This window comes from Zea mays, unplaced genomic scaffold, assembly GCF_902167145.1.
Source record: "Zea mays cultivar B73 unplaced genomic scaffold, Zm-B73-REFERENCE-NAM-5.0 scaffold_328, whole genome shotgun sequence".
Classification (NCBI taxonomy): domain Eukaryota; kingdom Viridiplantae; phylum Streptophyta; class Magnoliopsida; order Poales; family Poaceae; genus Zea; species Zea mays.
The window spans coordinates 47,501-66,728 of NW_023366957.1; the positions used below are offsets into that span (position 1 = coordinate 47,501).

At 42.2% G+C, this 19,228-nt stretch overlaps 1 protein-coding gene across 1 annotated transcript in view; it reads right to left on the bottom strand.

Moving 5' to 3' along the window:
- The window catches only part of LOC118474748 (cytochrome c oxidase subunit 3-like), a 23,085-nt gene extending 4,889 nt beyond the window's left edge, over positions 1-18,196 (bottom strand). Inside the window, exon 1 of the mRNA XM_035963757.1 lies at positions 1-18,196. This exon is cut by the window's left edge and continues 4,889 nt beyond it. Coding sequence (XP_035819650.1) covers positions 17,315-18,196 — 882 coding nt within the window. The 3' untranslated portion in view covers positions 1-17,314.
- Between the last annotated feature and the right edge of the window lie 1,032 nt (positions 18,197-19,228).

Below are 19,228 nucleotides of genomic sequence, written 5' to 3' on the forward strand. Positions count from 1 at the left end.
ATTTCACAAAGCCGTATAGGCATCCGTTGTTGGGAATTCCGTTATAGGGCTTGGTAACTACGGTCATATACGCTATGGATATTATAAAAGGGCTGTTCTTAGGTGAAGCTGGGCCCTGAGCCAATACCAGCCCGATACTGGTATCTCGATACGCATTTCTTGAAACTGGCACTGCACCTGCGCCCACGCCCTCGGACGAGTTATATTCCTTTTTAGCTATATCCCCCCAGTCTCTACTTCTTCTATATCTGATGATACCTTAGCCGGGGGACGACTACGAGGAAGAAAACGAATGAAGGCCTATTTCCTTTTCCCGGTGGTGGCTACCTCGACTCCAATAACAAAGAAGAACTGTAACCCGTACAGCCAATCTAGACTAGACGAAGAAGTTTCGATAGCCACACCAATAGACTGAATTAGTCCTTCTACCTGTCCGAAGCGCCTCTATCATTTGGCCGAGAAAGGCGTCGGCATAATAAGATAGGATAGAAGATAGAAGCCAGCTATGTGCCATTGTAAAAATGGTTTGCTATCACCTTGACCTAAAGAAAAAAGTTTTCTTCTATGGCTCCACTCGCTACTTTTTTTCCGCTCGTTCCCTATCTATGGTCGAGCACTTCGTTCATGAGTTGCTATCACTTTAGCTGTAATAACTAGAACTTCTGCTATCTTCTCAAGCAAGTTCAAATTGCTTTCCTTAGGACGAGCTTTTAAGGCAAAGTAGAAAGAGCTTATTTATTCGTCGATAAAAAGCCTTTACTTAAAACTAAAAAGGAATAGAACCGAAAGCTCTTTTCCAATATAAATGTCAACAAGCACCTGACAGACGCTCATCTACTTCCATTTCCTATTTTTTATCAATATCCTTCCCTTCCCTTCCCTTATAGTTATAGTTATAGATAGTATTCTTTCCTTCGCTTTTCTTCCTCTGGGCATCAAAGGAGGGCGTAGACCAATATTTCATTAAATAAAAAAGCTCTTCATCGCTGGAAACGGACTCGCTTCGCTAGCTCTAGGTGAATTTGCAAAACGGGGAAGAAGGGTATTTTATTTCGAAAGTCAACCGTTCCCGTAACCAGAACCGAACAAGGAAGCTGGGCGTAGACCCGTTACTTCTTACTTTACTACGGTGGAGGGGATGCCATTATTCCAATGCGTATTGACTACGTCGTAGGAACAGCGATAGCGATTGCGTGGGAACACCTTTCGCTCGAGGAGAGGAATGCGGACAACCGGCGAATAGTTTTCAGATGAAGGTACAGATCCGGATTCACGGATCAAAAAAGCAAGGAGCTCCTCATTAGAGGACAGACCCAGCGCTCGAGGATACGGATTCGATTGACCCTCTCCATTTGCTAGCGCTTGATACGAACCCTAGAGAATGTGCTATTCCCTTTTCGCTAGCTCACATGCATGTCCTATTCCTCATTCGCTACGGATATCCTTCAGCTTCCTGCTTCCGCTTCTTCTATATCTGATTCAACCTTAGCCGAGGAGGGTTCATTTTAGTTTCATATATATGGGAAATCCTTACTTCACATTTTTACCTTGGCTTGGGAAGTCACCACAGGATTTGATAAAACTCATCTTCATATATATGTATATGTAAAAGTAGTGCTTTCAATAACAAAACCTTTGCTTTGAACTGCTTTTCCAAGGATCTACACTGGGCTAACTTGAATCTGTTTACTTCACTTCTATTTGAAACTACTCCTCCCGTCGAGAGTTTCTTTCTATATGATAATTTGAGATTGCTCTACCGGACCTGAGTAGTAAGTGTTGACTCATGCGAGTCACTCCTTCTCAGCTTTGACTTCTTGGCTGGCTTGATGCTCAGTCTGGCCAAGGGGATGACCCCCTTTTCTCTACTTTACTTTGTTTAGCTTTGCGAATGATACTTTTTCTTTTAAATAAAGCTTTTTCAAAATTCTATTGCAGCACTTTTGCTAGAAAAAAAGCACGCACAAAAAGCACATTTCTTCCTAGTACTTTTATTTTTCACCCACCCATAGGAAAGATACGTAGCTCGGTCAGGGCATATCCTAAAGCCATTGCCTCCAGCCAGTAGTAGTGGTAGGTAAGCATCTTAAGTTAGGGGTGAAATTGCTTTTCTGACAAGGAAAGGGATTGTAGGCAAGCCTGTATAATTTCCTCTTACCTCTTCTCTGCATTTCCATCTTTCAACATATTCCCAAGCCTGGTGCTCGCTCGGTAATTTCTTGTTTCACTGCTGCCTCTAACTTATTTGGTTTAAAGCCTTCATTGTACGACTGAGGATTGGGTAGATGCTGATTCCGCGGCTCAGATTCAAATAGAACAGAACTGACCACTTTCGTCTGAATCATAATTTCTCGAAAGAACTCTTTCGATAATGTGTTTTTATTCCACTCAATTAGATATAGAGATGCTAGACTGGACTGTCTGCTTTCTTAGTGGACACGAGACCCTGCTCCTTCTTCTTTCTCATTTGCCTCTTTCTTGATCGTTTAGTTCTTGGCTTTCATCCCCAGTGAGTAACTACGGCACGAAAGAGTAACGTATAACGTGACGATCCTAAAAGAGAACCAAAAGCTAGGCAGAAGAAGAATTCCATTCAAGCGAAGAACAGAGTGAAAACAATCCGCGAACCGATGATCATTTTTCCACTGACTGCTATAAGATATAACTGAATATTTGGGTCTTTAAATGGCTTTTTCTTCTTCTTCCGTGATTCGGTATCAGAGCAACGAACTTCTAGGACTGATCTAGGTTGGAAGTTCGCTGGGGTTGCCTAGCGATATCACTTAGCTCAATCTAAAGATATCTGAGCTTGTACCGCATGGTTGGAGGCAAGAAAAGCAGAAGCACCAATGACCTAGCCACCGATCAGTATATTAGAAGGTTTTATAAGCAGCTCTTTCTTAGCTTATATAACTGCACCGTATCCAACGTACGCTCATATAGGCTCAACTAGTAATACCAATGTAGGAACTCCGATTGGTTTCTCACAGGTCGGATCCAATAATATAATAAATAGACTTTATGGTAAGGAGAACGAAGCTAGCAAAGCCAGGCAGAGAGAGTTCTTCTTGATAGGAATATCGGGAGAAGGGCTTATTGATAGGAATAGAGAAGCATAGGAGGAAAACAGGGCGGATGACTCTATGACTTGTAAAAAATAGGGCTTGTAAGGAGTCTAATAAAACTAGAATCGTTACGTTACTTGGTATTACTAGTCTAGTAAAGTAGATATTTTTTTCTCGCCCATTTTTCTGCCGTCTCATATGTATGAGTAGCAGTATTGGCATTGAAAGAACGTGGGTACAGGAAATAGGGCGGTGGGGGCTAGGCTAGGTCATGTGTCTATTGGGATAGGTAAGAGTTTATGGAGGTCTCACTCTTCTATGATATGGGTCTTTTGTACTACTCCTCTCTTCTTGTCGTACTCGTCTTTGCAGTGAAATAAATGGTTTTGGGTATGGAGAACTATGAGATAGATCACTTTCTTACAACTTGATTTATTCAAAGCAAACTAGATACCATATCTACAGGTCCGTTGGAGAACTCTAAGTAGTAGTTGAAGCAAGGCATTAGGAAGATAGGTCCCACGTAGGGAGGGGAGTTTCTAATTGGGACGAGAATTCATTAATGGGTTTTTTACGTGCATTCATTCCTGGGGAGGAGTACCGCTTTAAGTGCCGGATTTGTACACATAGTATAGTAAAGACATGAGGGTATTCAATTTTTGAATATAACATGAAAGAAACCTCTCTCCTCTAGCTGGAGAAAGAAGGCTGGTTCTCGGTAGTCGAGGAGAGGTGGAATCTTTCTTAGAACGGAATGTTAAGACACGACCCAACATGTTTCCAGGCAGGTAACGTATAGAAGACTGAAAGTTGAAGTTCCGGTGGGTCTCGTCAATCCTTCCTTATTGCGCCTGCCCCTAATTGGAGCTCTTCTTATCTATTTCTATACCGAGAATAGCTTTATTGACGGGCTGAACGAACCCCTCACTTGGCTAACTCAACAATCATATGTCTGAGAGTCTGGTCTAACTAAGCGGATTGGAGGCGGGCATTTTCATTTCAACGTAGCAGTAGGGAAAGTGATTTCGGGGGGTTAGTACACATGGGCAGTTGGGGCAGTTACAGGTAGTTAAGTTCGGTCTTATTCTTATGGGCAAGTGGTCCTAGAATCTCTCTTTCCTTCTCTAAAGTATAGCTTTACGAAACTAGAATATGAGTAAATATAGAAATAGAATAATAAATAAGAATATCATATAGCCGTGTATTAGTAAGGATAGGTTTTGGTGAGTAGTAGTTCTTGGCATTAGTAAGCTAGCTTCACTAGACTATCTATGACAGGAAATTAGGTAAATGCACAATATCTTTTCAATGAAGTGAATGAAGAAAGATTCATAGGAAATGAACAATAGAAAGAGTACTATTCTTCAGTTACTCTTTTTTCTTGTCTTAGAATAGAGAATGTGTCAATGGATTAGCTGACTTTACTATGTTCCTGTCTTCAAGTATAAGTGAGTTGGTGTCAACGAATAGTTGCTTATTGCACTACTCAGTGAATGAGATATAGCATATATAATGGATTTTTCTTTTCCTTTTACTATACTAACATTCTTCCTTTATTCTACTTACTTCTTTCTCGTCTGTGTCAATGAGAAGTAAGAGTATTCTCGTACTACGAAGAATAGGCAAATCTTTGATTTGGAAGAGTTTTTTACTCATATCTTTGGGACCTTTAAGAGGAAATGAGTGACTTTCTGCCGGAGAATAGTAGTCATCTGTACTCGTCTTTTGTCCTTCCATACTTACTAAGCAAACTAGGTCACACCTGGACAACTAGGGAACATAAGCGGGTGATCTAATGATTCAGTGGGGAAAGCTGTTCATAAGGACCGGTGAGATGGTACTCCCCTGTGGTATCCCAAGAACCGTATTCCCATGGGCATTTCCTCCAAAATAGGCTGTTTTGAGAAAGTAATCTATTAGCTGCACAAGTCCAGAGTTGTGTGTACCCCTAGTGAAAGAGTGGAGGAGTTCAGACGCATATCGATACCAAAGTGAGAAGCCTCTTAATGATGGAGAACCTGCCTCTGCCAAATGCCCAATACAAGCAAGCAGGGGGAGCGGATTCCCAGAGAGAATTCCCGTGTTACTCTGATATTAGAAATAGAGGAAACTAGCACTTTAGAAAGAATGCAGAAAAATGATGGAACTAGAACGAAGCTCTACAAAGTTCACAACTCACCATTGCAACCGTAGGAATCTCTCCGAGGGTAGTAGGTCGGGGGAGCACCTTCCCTTTGCCTTATGGGACCCTCGATCATACTCTTTTCTGATAGCCGGAAAGGAATGACCTAACTTACCACTGAGTAGGCGCCCTTTTTCTTTTCCTTCTAAACTAGCTGCTCTCGCTCTACCAGTTCGTACTGAACTTTCACTTTAATTTATAGGCGATTTGCATTATCCGTTGGATAAAAATAAATATCATAATCAAGTAGATAATGCGATGACTGCCTATCTCTTTCGAGAAGGAGTCCTTTTTCCGATACTTACTATTGGGGTAGGCTAAGGTTACATAGATTGTCTCCTATCTCTCCCCTGTCCTCTCGAGCTAATGACTAAACCGACCCACGACGAGAGGATCAACCACTGCCATAGAAAGAGCAGCGACTAACTAAAACCAAGGAATCCATCATCTGGCATATTGGCAATGGGCGAACTGTCCGAGTGTGGCGTGATCCGTGGATTCCCAGAGCCAGCACTCTAACCAACTGAGCGATTTCCCCAACTTTCAATTGCTAAAAACAGCAGTTCTTTCATTTCGGTATATTTATATATAGCTTTCGCCCTTTAGTTCAAACAAACTTCATCTCCTGCCCTGCCCTGCGTCGGCTCCTCAAAATGGCCTAAAGTACCTCGCCGATAAGCGAGTTCAACCACATCGTGAACCAATTGAAGTCGGTCGAGTACCCATTGGGCGATGAGTAGAAGGCACACTGCTTTTTTTTCCCTCTATGCCGGATAGTTGGTCCACAACCTTACTTATATGTTTATGTGGCAACGCCAAATTCTCTACTATACTATACTATACTAAGATGTTTCAGTTCGCTAGGTTGTCTCTTGCCTGCCCGTGCTACAATTCCTTACTCAAAAGGACTAGAGTGCTAAGCTGCCTTCCCGGCACCACCACTATAATGAATGGCTCAAACAAATAGGAGATGAGAGAGCCCTTTTGATCCTTTCTATTCTATAATATAAAGAGAAGCTTGTTCATCTATCTAGAGAATGAAAAGGAACTAATGCCACTGATAAGAAATACATAGACCGTACGCCCACTTACCACTCTACCACTTCAATTCCATGACGGACTTCTCCGATACCTAGCTTGAGAGAGATCACAGGCATGTGGTGAACCATACCGAGAGAAAGAGCACTGAAATGAACCATATCGAGCACAGGTCTCACTCTACAAGTAAAGTTCGATGAGCTCTTAGCGGAGTTGTGCCTACTATCTACTAAGTGTGTGCTAGGGAAAGAAAGCAAGCAGAGCAGTTCTCACTCTGTCCGGTGACCAAGAAAGAAAGCTTCAAGAATACCGTAAACAGATCAGAGAAACCTCATACCGAATCGCCACGTGAAAGCGGGGTTAAGGTAAGGCAGGAAAGACTGACGCCGAAAGATATGTTTTGAAGAGAGCTCCATCGGGTTGAAGCCGAATTGCAGAGAATCAAGATCTTCTACCTTTGTTTGTTCCATCAATGCCCTTCGGACTGGCCTAAGAGTTGGGTCCCTGTCTGTAATTATGTGGCTAGGTAACCCATTTATGGCTTGTGGTCTTTCTGCTTATGACGTAGCACTATTCCATCTTGTAAATAACGCCTTCTTTAAGGCGCTACTATTTCTAGCGGCATAGGTGCTTTATCACAATACGAAACATGTACATACGATTCCTATTTAGAGATATTCCTACGACGTAGTAAAGAAATTAATAACAAATACGAATACGAATTACGCCTACGAGCCAAGGACGATATATGTATATGACTACGCCAATACTTGACTTGTTTCAATCAATTCTCCAGGGCCCCTAGAGAATTGATTGAAATCGTACGTCTATCGCTATCCAGTGCCTTTTCATCGAGGAAGTACATCCGATGCTTGGCTCCGACAGCTGAGGCCACCCTTCCCTCTTCTAACTGGTATGTATGTGTATTGGACAATCCTTTCATCTTGTTAGCACTTACTTTTCCGTGCTACCCATCCATTCATTAACGTGAATATAAGAATAGGGCCCCGGATATCTTTGCCTCGAAGCCGGTGGAAGGTGAAAAGCACAAAACTAAGCCTTATCCATCCGCTGGTCTAAAGAAGACCTTTTCGGCCGATAGAGAGCTTATTAATAAAAACATTATGCAGGGGCTGAGAATGCGTTGACAGCTGAAGCAACAAAAGAACTTTTCCATAGATAGGCGTACGTACTATGGATGAATTACCACCTCCTTGGAGGAGTGAATGCAAGGACCACTAAAAAACGGATACTTTACCGAAAAGCCTTTGCTTCTTCTTTCGATTGGATAGAAGCTCATACTCCACTTCAACAACTGGTTTGGTGCTGATGTGTCCAAATCCCATGCTCCTACGCCGGGTTGATTGATGTGTCAAAGACTAATGCTCCTTCGAAGGTTTTGATAGGTAAAGCTGTGGCCCAAGAACCCACTACATCTAAGCCCAAGTCCAAACAAAACTAGACCCAAGAATGCTGGAATGAGAATCCTTACCCGTGCCGTGACGACCATGCATACTTTTCTGACCTATGTATGCCTTTCCTCGCCTACTTCGTTCTTGCTTTCCAAAGAAACTTATTTTATACTTGCTGTGGCTAATACCCCATAAATTCATTCTGAGCAGAGCTTTCTAGCAGATTGATTGAGCTATGTAAGAGTAAGTACGTGATGAGAATCTTGTCATCAAAGTGAAAGCACATCTTTGAGAGTTTCATATATTCCAATATGAAGTGAAAGGGAGTCAGAGGTTAGCAAATCCTTATCAAGGTGTCTTCTTTTGACTAGCCCCATTCCAGGAGAGTAGGTCTTGCTCGCTATCTTGAAAGCAGTCCTATACAACCGTACTCAGAATTCCACTTGGCATACCAGTTTCATATAAGGACCAGACTCTCCTATCTAAAGTGGAAATTGAGAAAGAAGTGTTGTTTCTTTCAAACGTTGCTTCATTGACTTCTGTCGACAACCTATTGCTTTTGGAAGAGAATATTGGAAGCGTAAGAATAGAATATAGAGCTTTGAGTTTAGGAATGCTGCAAGAAAAGAAGAAAATCAAGTATACGTTTGCTTGTTGGCTTGAGCACTCGTTTCAGAAGAACCTTCTTTTGGGATAACTCTTTCAGGCAATATCTCGCTGTAGCAGTAATAGCCCAATGGCTTCTAGTTGTTTTTTTTACCCTTCCGGGCTCTTTTCCCCCGGCGGCTAGTTTCAGCATAAAAGGAAGAAGTCGGGTCCGCGCGGTTCGCCTTTTCGAATGCAGCAGTGTTTTTGGCTTTGGCAATACCAGCTAGCTAGCTACTTACTTGTGTGGGAGTCCTATAAAGAAAAGCCTGAGTTATAGACTGACTAAAGAAATCCACCTAAGCCGTAAGTTTTTGTTACAGCTGGCACACCTGCTTGCAAACTAGAAAATCTGATTCTAGTAGAAAGTGGACTAAGTCTTAAGAGAGATAAGCCGGTCTTTATACACTGGCCCTACTTCGAATTCAGTCAGTGGCCAGATGCATTGTAAGCAATTCCAGTCCCAGCTGCTGAGGTGGCGTAGTCAGCCCTACCTATACCTAAGTATTGAACAAAACCAACCATTTATATTATCCTGCATATTAATTAATACTTTCGTTAGAAAATAGAAAAACCAACGGAAAATCAAGTCTCATGTTGCTCCTCAGAAAACGCGTATAGTATATAGTATATAGTATATAGTATATAGTATATAGTATATAGTATATAGTAGTAGTAGTATCATTGGCCAAAGTAAAGTCGATGGGACAAACGCTGTTCGTTAGAACTAGCATTTTGTTTTGTCATGGAATCAAGTCTATTTGTTCGAATGTTCTTTTTTTCGTTTCGTTGGAAAAACCTACGCCCACATATTGATCTTTAAGTCTCCTTTCTCTTTTGGGAGCAGAGCTGAAAAAGATGGACAGTAACGATCGCGTAATATCAATTTATCGGCCTCGTCATCGAAAGCGGCTTCCAATTGCTCGGAAATTCTCAGCTATATGGGGGACTTTGATGGTGAGCAAAAAGAATTGATCAAGAAATTGGTAAACTTTCGCATGATCGATGGTAAAAGAACGAGAGTTCGTGCTATTGTTTATAAAACTTTTCACCGCCTAGCTCGAACTGAACGCGATGTAATCAAACTTATGGTTGACGCCGTAGATAATATAAAGCCAATATGCGAAGTGGTCAAAGTAGGAGTCGCAGGTACTATTTATGATGTTCCTGGGATTGTAGCCAGGGATCGTCAACAAACCTTAGCTATTCGTTGGATCCTTGGAGCAGCTTTCAAACGACGTATAAGCTACAGGATAAGCTTAGAGAAATGTTCATTTGCTGAGATACTGGATGCTTACCGAAAGAGGGGAATTTCACGTAAGAGAAGGGAGAATCTTCATGGACTGGCTTCCACCAATCGGAGTTTCGCGCATTTCAGATGGTGGTAAAGTGATACCACATAAGGAGCTCTTCCTCATTCAGTCATACTCAACAAAAGTCAGAAATGTTTGACCCTGATCCTTTTTTCATCTTCATATAGAAAGAAAATCGGCCTTCCTCATACTCCCCCCTTCATTCATGGAGTTGGAGGAATCCACAAGAGGCCTGCCCGTTCATAATTGCATAAAAGAACCATTCTTTTTATGAAAACAAACAAGCAAGGGATTGAGCAACTAGCGCTAGGCGCATCCTCTTGCTGGGATGGTTTGAGACAAAGATTTTACTTTGACTTATACTTTGACTTATACTTAGGATTAGGATCAGCTTGCGAATTTGCAGCACCGTATCTATATCTATATCTATATCTATATCTATATCTATATCTATAGTAGAATCAAGGGCAAAGAAAGGCAAGTCTCATTAGCCTTCGTCGATGGGACAAACGCTGTTCGTTAGAACTAGCATTTTGTTTTTTCTCGGTAAGAAGGCTGCGTGTTCAACAATGGGTTCGGCAACTACCATCTGTAGTGACAAGACCGGTACACTCACTTGAAATCCGGTAGTAACATTGTGTTCTTTCACCTCTTATGAGTCTCGGAGCAAACAACAAAGCATCAGATGAGAAAAGGATCTTCTCAACCTCTTACGATTTCAATTGACCAATGCCATAGTATAGTAAAGATCCGCAGTACAGGTGTAACAGCAATCAAGCTACTAAGGATAAGGATAAGGATAAGGATAAGGAAGAAGTGCTCTTTATTTACAATATGGGCTTTCGTAAGCATAAATATCAAAAGAGAGGATACCACACCAGATACGGTGCAACATACTTGAGTGGAAAGAGGAGAGTTTTTCCTCCGAGGGCGAGTTCGATCAGGCAGACATCGCAATGGATGGTTCCAATAGGAATAGTAGTCCAGTGATTGTCAGTGCATATTCATTAGTATACGATACTTAATACTGTTGCATAGTCTAGGTTACCGAATAGGAATAGCATAGCAAAGAATCCTACGCTAAGGAATGTGTCACCTACTAGGTTCACAGTAAGGGCCGCCCTTAATAGCAGACTTGTTAGCTTGGAGTCGTGTATATCATAAGTTGATTAGTAGGTATGAGCTTACCCCGATACCTTCTCAACCTAGGAACATAATTAGGTAGTTGTCCCCAGCTACGAGCACAAGCATAAAGAATGTTAACATAGAGAGGTCTGAGAAGAATCGTTGGTTGTGTGTATCTCCTGCCATATCATATAGCTTAACGAGAAGATGTGTACTAGTGCTTATACAGTTACTACAGCGAGGTCTTCGATGAGCGGTTAGGCTATCGAATAGGAATCCTCAGTCAACTGTGCCATTCTGAATCGATTCAGCTACCAAGTCGAATTGATACAGGTGATCCTGATAGACCCACTTCATAGAATGCTACGTAAGATAGGAGAGCTGTTGTACACATAGCTACACAAGTAATAATATGTGCACCAGTTTTTCTTACCTTACGTCCAAGGAGTCCTGCACCCATTGCACCTAGCATAGGGAGAGTCAGAATAGACCCTAGGGCCCGAAGGACGATACATGTTAGCTTAGTTAAATTTCTCCTTGTAGACGGTAATATGCTACAAGAATACCTATACCTATAGCTTATTCTGCACCTGCAATAGCGATGATGTAGATACTAGATGTTTGTCCTACGATATCATCGAATGAGAATGAGCTTACAATCACTAGTACTGTCACAGCTAGCAGCATGATTTCAATTGAGATCAGCATGAGGATGATCTATCTACTTTCGGTTGAGGACGAATCCTAGGATACCGAGAAGAAAGAGTACGATAGAGAGTGTCATGTTAATGTTTGATTACCAGAGCAATGACCACAGGAAGGAAACCGAGTCAACACATTGCGTAGGGATAGCAATACCCAAATACTCTAACTCTAGGTAGTCTATGTCTGTATAGGTATGGGGAGGGAGATACCTGAGAGGATACATATAGGGCTAACTATATACAACCCTCACCTCGGGCCATCAGAGAGATCGTATGTATCACCAGCATCAGGATATGTATTTCGGAATTACGCGCTGGTGCAGATTTGTACGTTCAGGTTATCCATGACTTCATTAGTGTCACGGATTCGCCCGAACTTTTGTCGCATAGTGCTCTGCCGATCCATAAGCTGCACCAGCATTAGATAGACTAGAGAAGTGTTGTGCGACTTGCTTCTTTACATCCACTACATAGATAGACTTAGCATCAGCAGCTATACCATGAGTATGAGCAGATCGTCGATAATCCTTGGCATCAAAGGTAGCACCTCACAAAGTGGCCAACAAGTCTACCGGACCATAGACGAGTAGGTTAGGATCAAGATCTCGGGCTTCCATTAGACTAGGAGCTACTTCGATCTTCATACCGCGCGCATGTAGAGGAGTTTTGGCATCGCATCGAGATGCTTCTTATCTTAAGAGTACTTCGCTATTGCCGCTCTATGAAAGCAGGTATTGGATCTCTATTCCGAACGAGGAAAGAAGACTGAACTGGGGTAGTTTATTCTGATCCAACAACTGGCTATTAACATTGGTTGATGCTTCATTCATACAAATCTCCTTACGGAGGATAGTCAAGAGAGTGAGTGGTTTCCCCTTAAGATAGAATAGCAGGCCACATGGTATAATCCCTTCCCTTATAGGACAAGGGATTAGAAGGTTGACAAATGAAGCCAAACGTAGTGATACTCTAGCACGGAGAACCAAGAAGGGTGCTTCTGCTACAACCAAAACCCTCTATCTCATGCCTACTTGATCTCATAACACTTATAGTAAGAATGAATCCCCTGATTATAGATTAAAAGGGATATTGGCGTGTAATACTTTGATTTCTTATATTTAACAAGAATCCTTGATTTATTTAATAAATCGCTCTTGCTTGCGCAAGGGATATGCTGATTCTTAGCATAGCTTTTTTACCGAATACAAGGATTCCTTGGCACCTGATACTGCTGAAGAGAATGATTTAGTGGAGGAGACTGGAGGTACTACGAAGAGTGTGAGGAGGGACCTAAGCACATTCGTGATTCTTAGTCTCTTGAGATCCGTGAGCGAGACCGAAGCTGGAGAAGGAAAGGAGGCAGCAAGACCTATTTCTCCGATAGATGATCTATAGCTTCATAGAGAGAGAGAAAGGAAGCTCTCCTTCACTACGTTCCACCAGCTTAAGTAAGACATCGATACCCAGCATACCATTATGACTAGTTAGGGCGATCCCGCGCGGGAAGGCTATATCTGACCTTTGACTTTGCTGTTTCCACCTCTGCTTGCTCTGATGCGGGCAAGTAGGAAGAAAGCATATCAAGGGCTTTCCAAGATGCTTTACAATACATTACAACATGTGATAAAGATAAAGATAAAGTAGTGAAAAACTTTTCACTCTAGAAGTAAGAAATATATCTTCAGAAAGGCAAACGGGATTTATTCCGTAGCGTGCATCCCCATAAGGGCTGATTCGCTTTCCAGACTAGAGACCCTGTGCCCTTTCTTCGAGCTTTCACTCATAGATTCGCACTGCTTTTGTTGAAAAAAAAACGGCCAAAGCATAGTGATCCACCGCTTATTCGAGTTAGTACAGGAAAAAGAGCCAGATAAAATTACTATTTTTCGTAAACATGGTTTTTCTATTTAGTCGGTTCGAGCACGCTCATTAAACTAAAGAGTTCATTTCCCTATTTCCTCATTCAATCACCAAAACGAAAGTAGTACTTTTCTTTTGGAAGAAAAAGTTTTGAAAGACACTTTCTTCTTTACAACGATAGCTCGCCTTACTGCTCTTAAATCCCTACTAGCCATCTCTTCCCTCCCTCGCCCAGGCAGGGCTGGTGACATCTAAGGAGGATGGAGCACCTTCCATTGAAGAATAGGCATGGAAGGAATGCCCTATTTATCTCTTTGATAGAAGAAGCAGCTTACTTTCCACACCTTGCCTACTTGACAACGCTTTTATATGGAGTGGCTTCAACCCATCACGCATGAAAGTGCCAAAGGATTTTCTTTACGACAACTCAGAGTCGAATTGGTCCTTTGCAAGTGGACGCCAGCCGTAGAGCCCTAGTTCTAGCCTACTATGTAGAGTAGAGTAGACTCTTACTTGAAAAAAGATAAGTTAAGAAATCAATTCTTATTCGCTTTTCACTTTCACTACTGGTCAAAGCTCGTCCTTAGAGACTACTGCCTTACTTTCAAGAACTCACTAGGGCTAGCTTATTAGGGATAGGTTATTCAGCTTGCTGACAAGGTTAGTGCTTACCAGGCTATATTCTATCAATAAAATTGCTTAGGGATAAAAGAGATTGTCTTATCCTACTTAGGTATTAGGGTTTAGATGACCTCCTCATCCTCTTGAGTATGATGCAATTACATCGGCCCTCATGTATTATTGCATCAATACCCCATCATAGGCAAGTTTACACACTGGGACAACATAGGGTGGGCCCCACCAGAGAGTAGCCAACAGAACCAAGAACAAGATCTAGCAGATGGTGGGAGATTCTCGCTCGTGATGAAACTATCATCTCCTACGAGAATATGCACTACATCGGCATCAATCAACCTGGCTTCGCGTTCTATTCTTACGATAGGGGGGCTCAATCTCGTCAGTCTCCTGGATTCCAGTCATGTCTCTACCATCGGTTTCTCCCTTTTCTCCGGCTGGCGTAATAAGGAGGGAGTCAGAGACTACCAACTCGACAATGTTGGCTCGATCATGTTTATATTGGCAGGAGGAAGTACAGCATGCTTCTTAAGCTTATTTTCCAAGGCGCGGCTGAGAGTTATGCCGAACGGAGTGAAAGTCCTGAGTGTCTTTGGTTTTCCGTCAGACAAGATATTCACTTCACTGTTCTTGCTTGTTCCCCCCAGGGCTATCTTCTTTCCTTTTGGATCTGCCTCTTTGACCTGTGATCCATGAGTCCCATCCCATTGTAGATAGCATCTTCAATACGAGTGGCTGCTTCAATCAAAGAGCGTGGTCATCGCTTGGAAATAGAAATAGTCATGGTATTGCCTACTCATGTTATTCATCATTATCCGAACTTGTTCCTTTTCTGGGGAGAGATCAATCACTTGGGCTGCTTTGGCCTTCCAACGGGCCAGGAAATTGGTCACAATCATAAAAGACCTGAACCGGAGGTGCTTGAGGTGCAGTAGAAGGAACAGACTTTGATTGATGAGAGATTTTGGATAAGAGTTCATAAAAGGCGCTAGCCTGTTTCATGGTCAGGAAGGGAAAGGAAAGAGCTGGGTTTCTAACAAAAAAGGAAACGTTTCCGTAGGAAAAATCTATCACATGGAAACTCGAGTAAATAGAAGTTTTTTTCAATCCTTGGTTGCAATGGTTCAATCGAGAGAAGAGCAAGTCAATTTCATAAATTGGAACAACCACATCAGCTTCATTCTTTTCGCATAGGGGTAGTTTTGTCAACTCGCCTGAAGACCACTGGAATCGTAACCAATACCCCTGGCCACACAATTCAAACCTACCAAACTCTAGTACTTACATCCCTAACCATTATCCACCTTCTCTCATTCTCTCTCTGCGAATGAGCTAATGCTTTTTTTTCGATCCCTGCCACACCCGGCATCGTGTTACCATTTGATGACTTCTTAGGGGGACAGTTTAAGTAAGAGTAGGGATAGTTGAAAGAGTAGTTAGATGAGTCCTGACTCCTGCGTATTTGTACGAGATACCTTAGAGCTTCAAAGTGACAAAGTCCGGTGTGAGGTTAATTGAACATATTGAAATATGGGTCCCCACACAAATAAAGTAAGAAACCAGATTTTCCTTAAGGAATTGGCTCTGAGGCCCGGCAACTCGAACTTTCCTAAGCAGGAAGGAAGGAAAGATAAAATCAAGATCTTTCTTTATTATTGCATCCCTCTATCCCTTACGATCTGATCTATGTTCTGTACCAGTGTGAATACATACTCTTTAGGCTGGTTTCTTTACCGATTCAGTGTCCCTGCTTGACTTGCTTGGATTGCGTACAAAGCTTCCCCATATTTCTTATAGGGATGATGACCACTGACATTTGACATTGTCTTCATTCGTTTACTGCTGGCCTGAATATTCCATAATTGGATGGATGCCCGAGCATATGCTCTTGTAGGTGCCGTAGCCCATTCTCTCCAAAGAAAGGAAGCAGGAAGCGATCCATACGTTTTGTCTGGTTGGAAGAAGAAAGAAGCAGCGAAATTACGGTGCCTAAAGAATGGGGGTTGAAGTGAGGACATGACAGAGTGTGCGGAAAGCAGGCTTGACCTAACTAAAGTTACGGCGGAGCACTGGGCTGTAGATTTTCAAGTGGGAATAGGAATAAGCGCCTCAGAGTGTTAATTTTCCGATGAGTAGGGAGACTTACTCACTCTTGAAAAAGCTTGAATCATCCGAGAATCCTAGTTTATTTTTTTTTTATGGAACACCCGCTTGCTAACTGACTTTTGTCAAGCCCGTCTCCACGAGATCTATTTTCATCCGAGGGAGGGGCAACGTCCCAAAGCTGGACTTCCCGCTGGAAGCTCCCTATTCTGAGTGGTTGATAAGCCTGCTCATACGAGAAGAGCCCTAGTTTTTTCGGAACCACACAATTGAGAGTGGCCCGATGCACCGGAGCCGTGTGACCAGCCACGAACAATCGATGCGTCTGCCAAACTACTTCAAAAAGGAAAACACGAGCTAAACCAGTAAGTAGTTGCTTTGCTTTGGACTGTGATTTCGTAAGCGAATTGCTTTAACACTCCTCTTTCAATCAGCAGACCAAAAAATAAAACTCGTTATTCCACGCACGTTATTAGTAGTTAGTATTAGTAAAGGAAAGACAAAAAAATAGCAATCGAGTAGTTCAAACGAGTATAGATTTCTACAGGTAGACATCAGGTTAGGTTAGTAGAACAGATAGACAACGAACAAGTAAGGGGGCAATGCTTACTCCCACTTAAACTTCTCCAACAATGCCGAGGGGTTGATACCTTCTACCCTTTCAATTCTATTACCAATAGACAGCCCTTACGTTTATTTTGCGCGGATTGGGGAAACACCTACCTTAAGCTACGCAATTTCACTCTTTAGGGTAGGGATTCTGGAGACGAAGCATAATCTAGAGACGAAGCAGACACCACAAAACCATCTTCAGGTTCGAACCCAACTACGGAAAGTAGAAATCTCCATTCCTACACTAATTCGGCTCTTTTCTTGTCTCCGGACCTGTGAAAAACCACACTCGTACCAACACCCACGGAGAACGTTGCACCTCTTAAGATATTACCCAAAACCAGGCATATTCTCATATGCTTCACAACAACTAACGTTTATAACCAACAACAACTACTACCAACGAGAAACGTTACCTTACAACGTTTATAAACTAGGAATCAAAACACAATTCCATAATAATACAACTACCTACGGCAGCTTCGTTTTGCACACAGAGGAGGATGATCGTTATTTAAGATTATATGTGAATTGCTAATATTAAATAGGATTCCATTCTCTTAAAGTTCTCTTTGTCTTCGAGCTTTTATTCCTCAATCCACTTATTCGTTCCCTTCTTTCATATACCTCCCCACCAATAAATAGAGACAAATGGGAATAACCGAACCACGTCTACAAAATGCCAGTACCATGCAGCTGCTTCAAAGCCAACGTGATGCTTCTTGGTCAGATGACCAAGATATTGGCGAATACCACATACGATCAAGAAAAGAGTACCTATAATCACATGAAAACCATGAAAGCCAGTTGCTAAGAAAAAGGTAGAACCATAAATACTATCCGAAATAGTGGAGGGTGCTTGGTAATATTCCATTCCTTGAAAGCCAGTGGATACTAGAGCCAGTAAAACGGTTGCTACTAAAGCGTAAACTGCTCGTTTTTCCTTCCCCGCGAGTATAGCATGATGAGCCCAAGTTACGGCAGCTCCGGATGAAGGGAGAATAGGGGTATTAAGAAGAGGGATTTCCCAAGGATCTAAAACCCCAATCCCTTTTGGGGGCCAAATACCTCCGATCTCTACCGTAGGTGCCAAAGAAGAATGAGAAGAAGCCCAAAAAAAAGCAAAAAGGAACATAACCTCCGAGACTATGAAGAGAATAGAACCATATCGAGGTCCTAATTGTACAGCTTTTGTATGATGCCCTTCCAACGTGGATTCACGTAGAACATCCCGCCACCATACGAACATGGTATAAAGGAGAAATATTAGGCCCAAACTGAGAAGTGTTGCACCCCCTTGAAATGAGTGCATGTACATCACACCTCCTACGGTGGTTGCCAAAGCTCCGAGTGAACCCGAAATAGGCCATGGACTTGGATCTACCAAATGATAAGAATGCCTCTGAGATTCAATCATAAACCACTTTGCCCCGGTTGTATGTAAACCCCCTTCACCCCCATCCCCTAAAGTGGTAAAGAAGGAGGCTCTTCTTTGTCTCATTAGGACAAACAAATAGGAAGGGATAGTTCTTTCATTGCATTGATAGAAGTGATACTATCAAAAGATCTCTCTATTATTTTAGAGAAGAGTCGGCGTTGGTTCTACCAACGAAACGAAGAAGTTTTGGATTGGTCTTTATCATGTCATGGGATAACCCCCCCGAAAGAAGAGTGCAAAGACCAAGTTCCCATTTCCTCCGTTCATCCACGAGAATCGATATTCGTTCTTTCCACTTTGAATACGTCAATTCTCATCCGTTACTTGAGATTCGATACGTAAGATACGTCATTTCTCATCTGTAACTTCCATCCGATAAGGGCAATAAAGCCAAGGCAAGCTCATATTTGCGTATCTAAAGGCTTGGTGTGGAGTTTTGGGGAGGTTTCGGGAGATGAAAAAAGCCTACTTTTACAGCTAAGTGATTAGGACTTGACCGAAAAATATTGCTCTCAAAACATGCATTTATGAGGTAAACTAGAAAAACACTACTTTTGACCCAGTGATCCGCACTTTTTTCATTGGAAATCGAGTTTCCTTAGGGAAAAAGGACTTGCTAACTTTTGCAGCTATATGAAACGGACTTGCCTACTTTTGCACCGAAGAAACTCAAAAATAGTCTTTCTCAAAACAAAAGCAAGGTAGGATTTCTACGAAACAAGCCCGGATAGGTAACTAGGCGGATAGGAAGGATTTCTACGAGCTTCAGTTCATGAATTGAAATATGCATGCATCCCATTCATAAGGAGTAGCTGGCTATCCGTGTGCAACACTCATTTCTTTCTAGGAAGATAAGATCCCGCTCTAAGGCATTGGAGCTGCTGGAATATGATACGAAAATACAGATTGATGTTTCTGCTTCTCCTCTCTCGGGAATAGTTTACCGACCGGGCCACCTGTAAATTCTTTAGTTAAAACAGGCCTCGGGAGTAGTCATCCTAGTATCGAAAATCATTTTTTTCTTTCCGCGTTGATTCTCCGATTATACGATGGCAACATGTGTGAAGTCTAGTACCAGATCATATCGGGGATAGC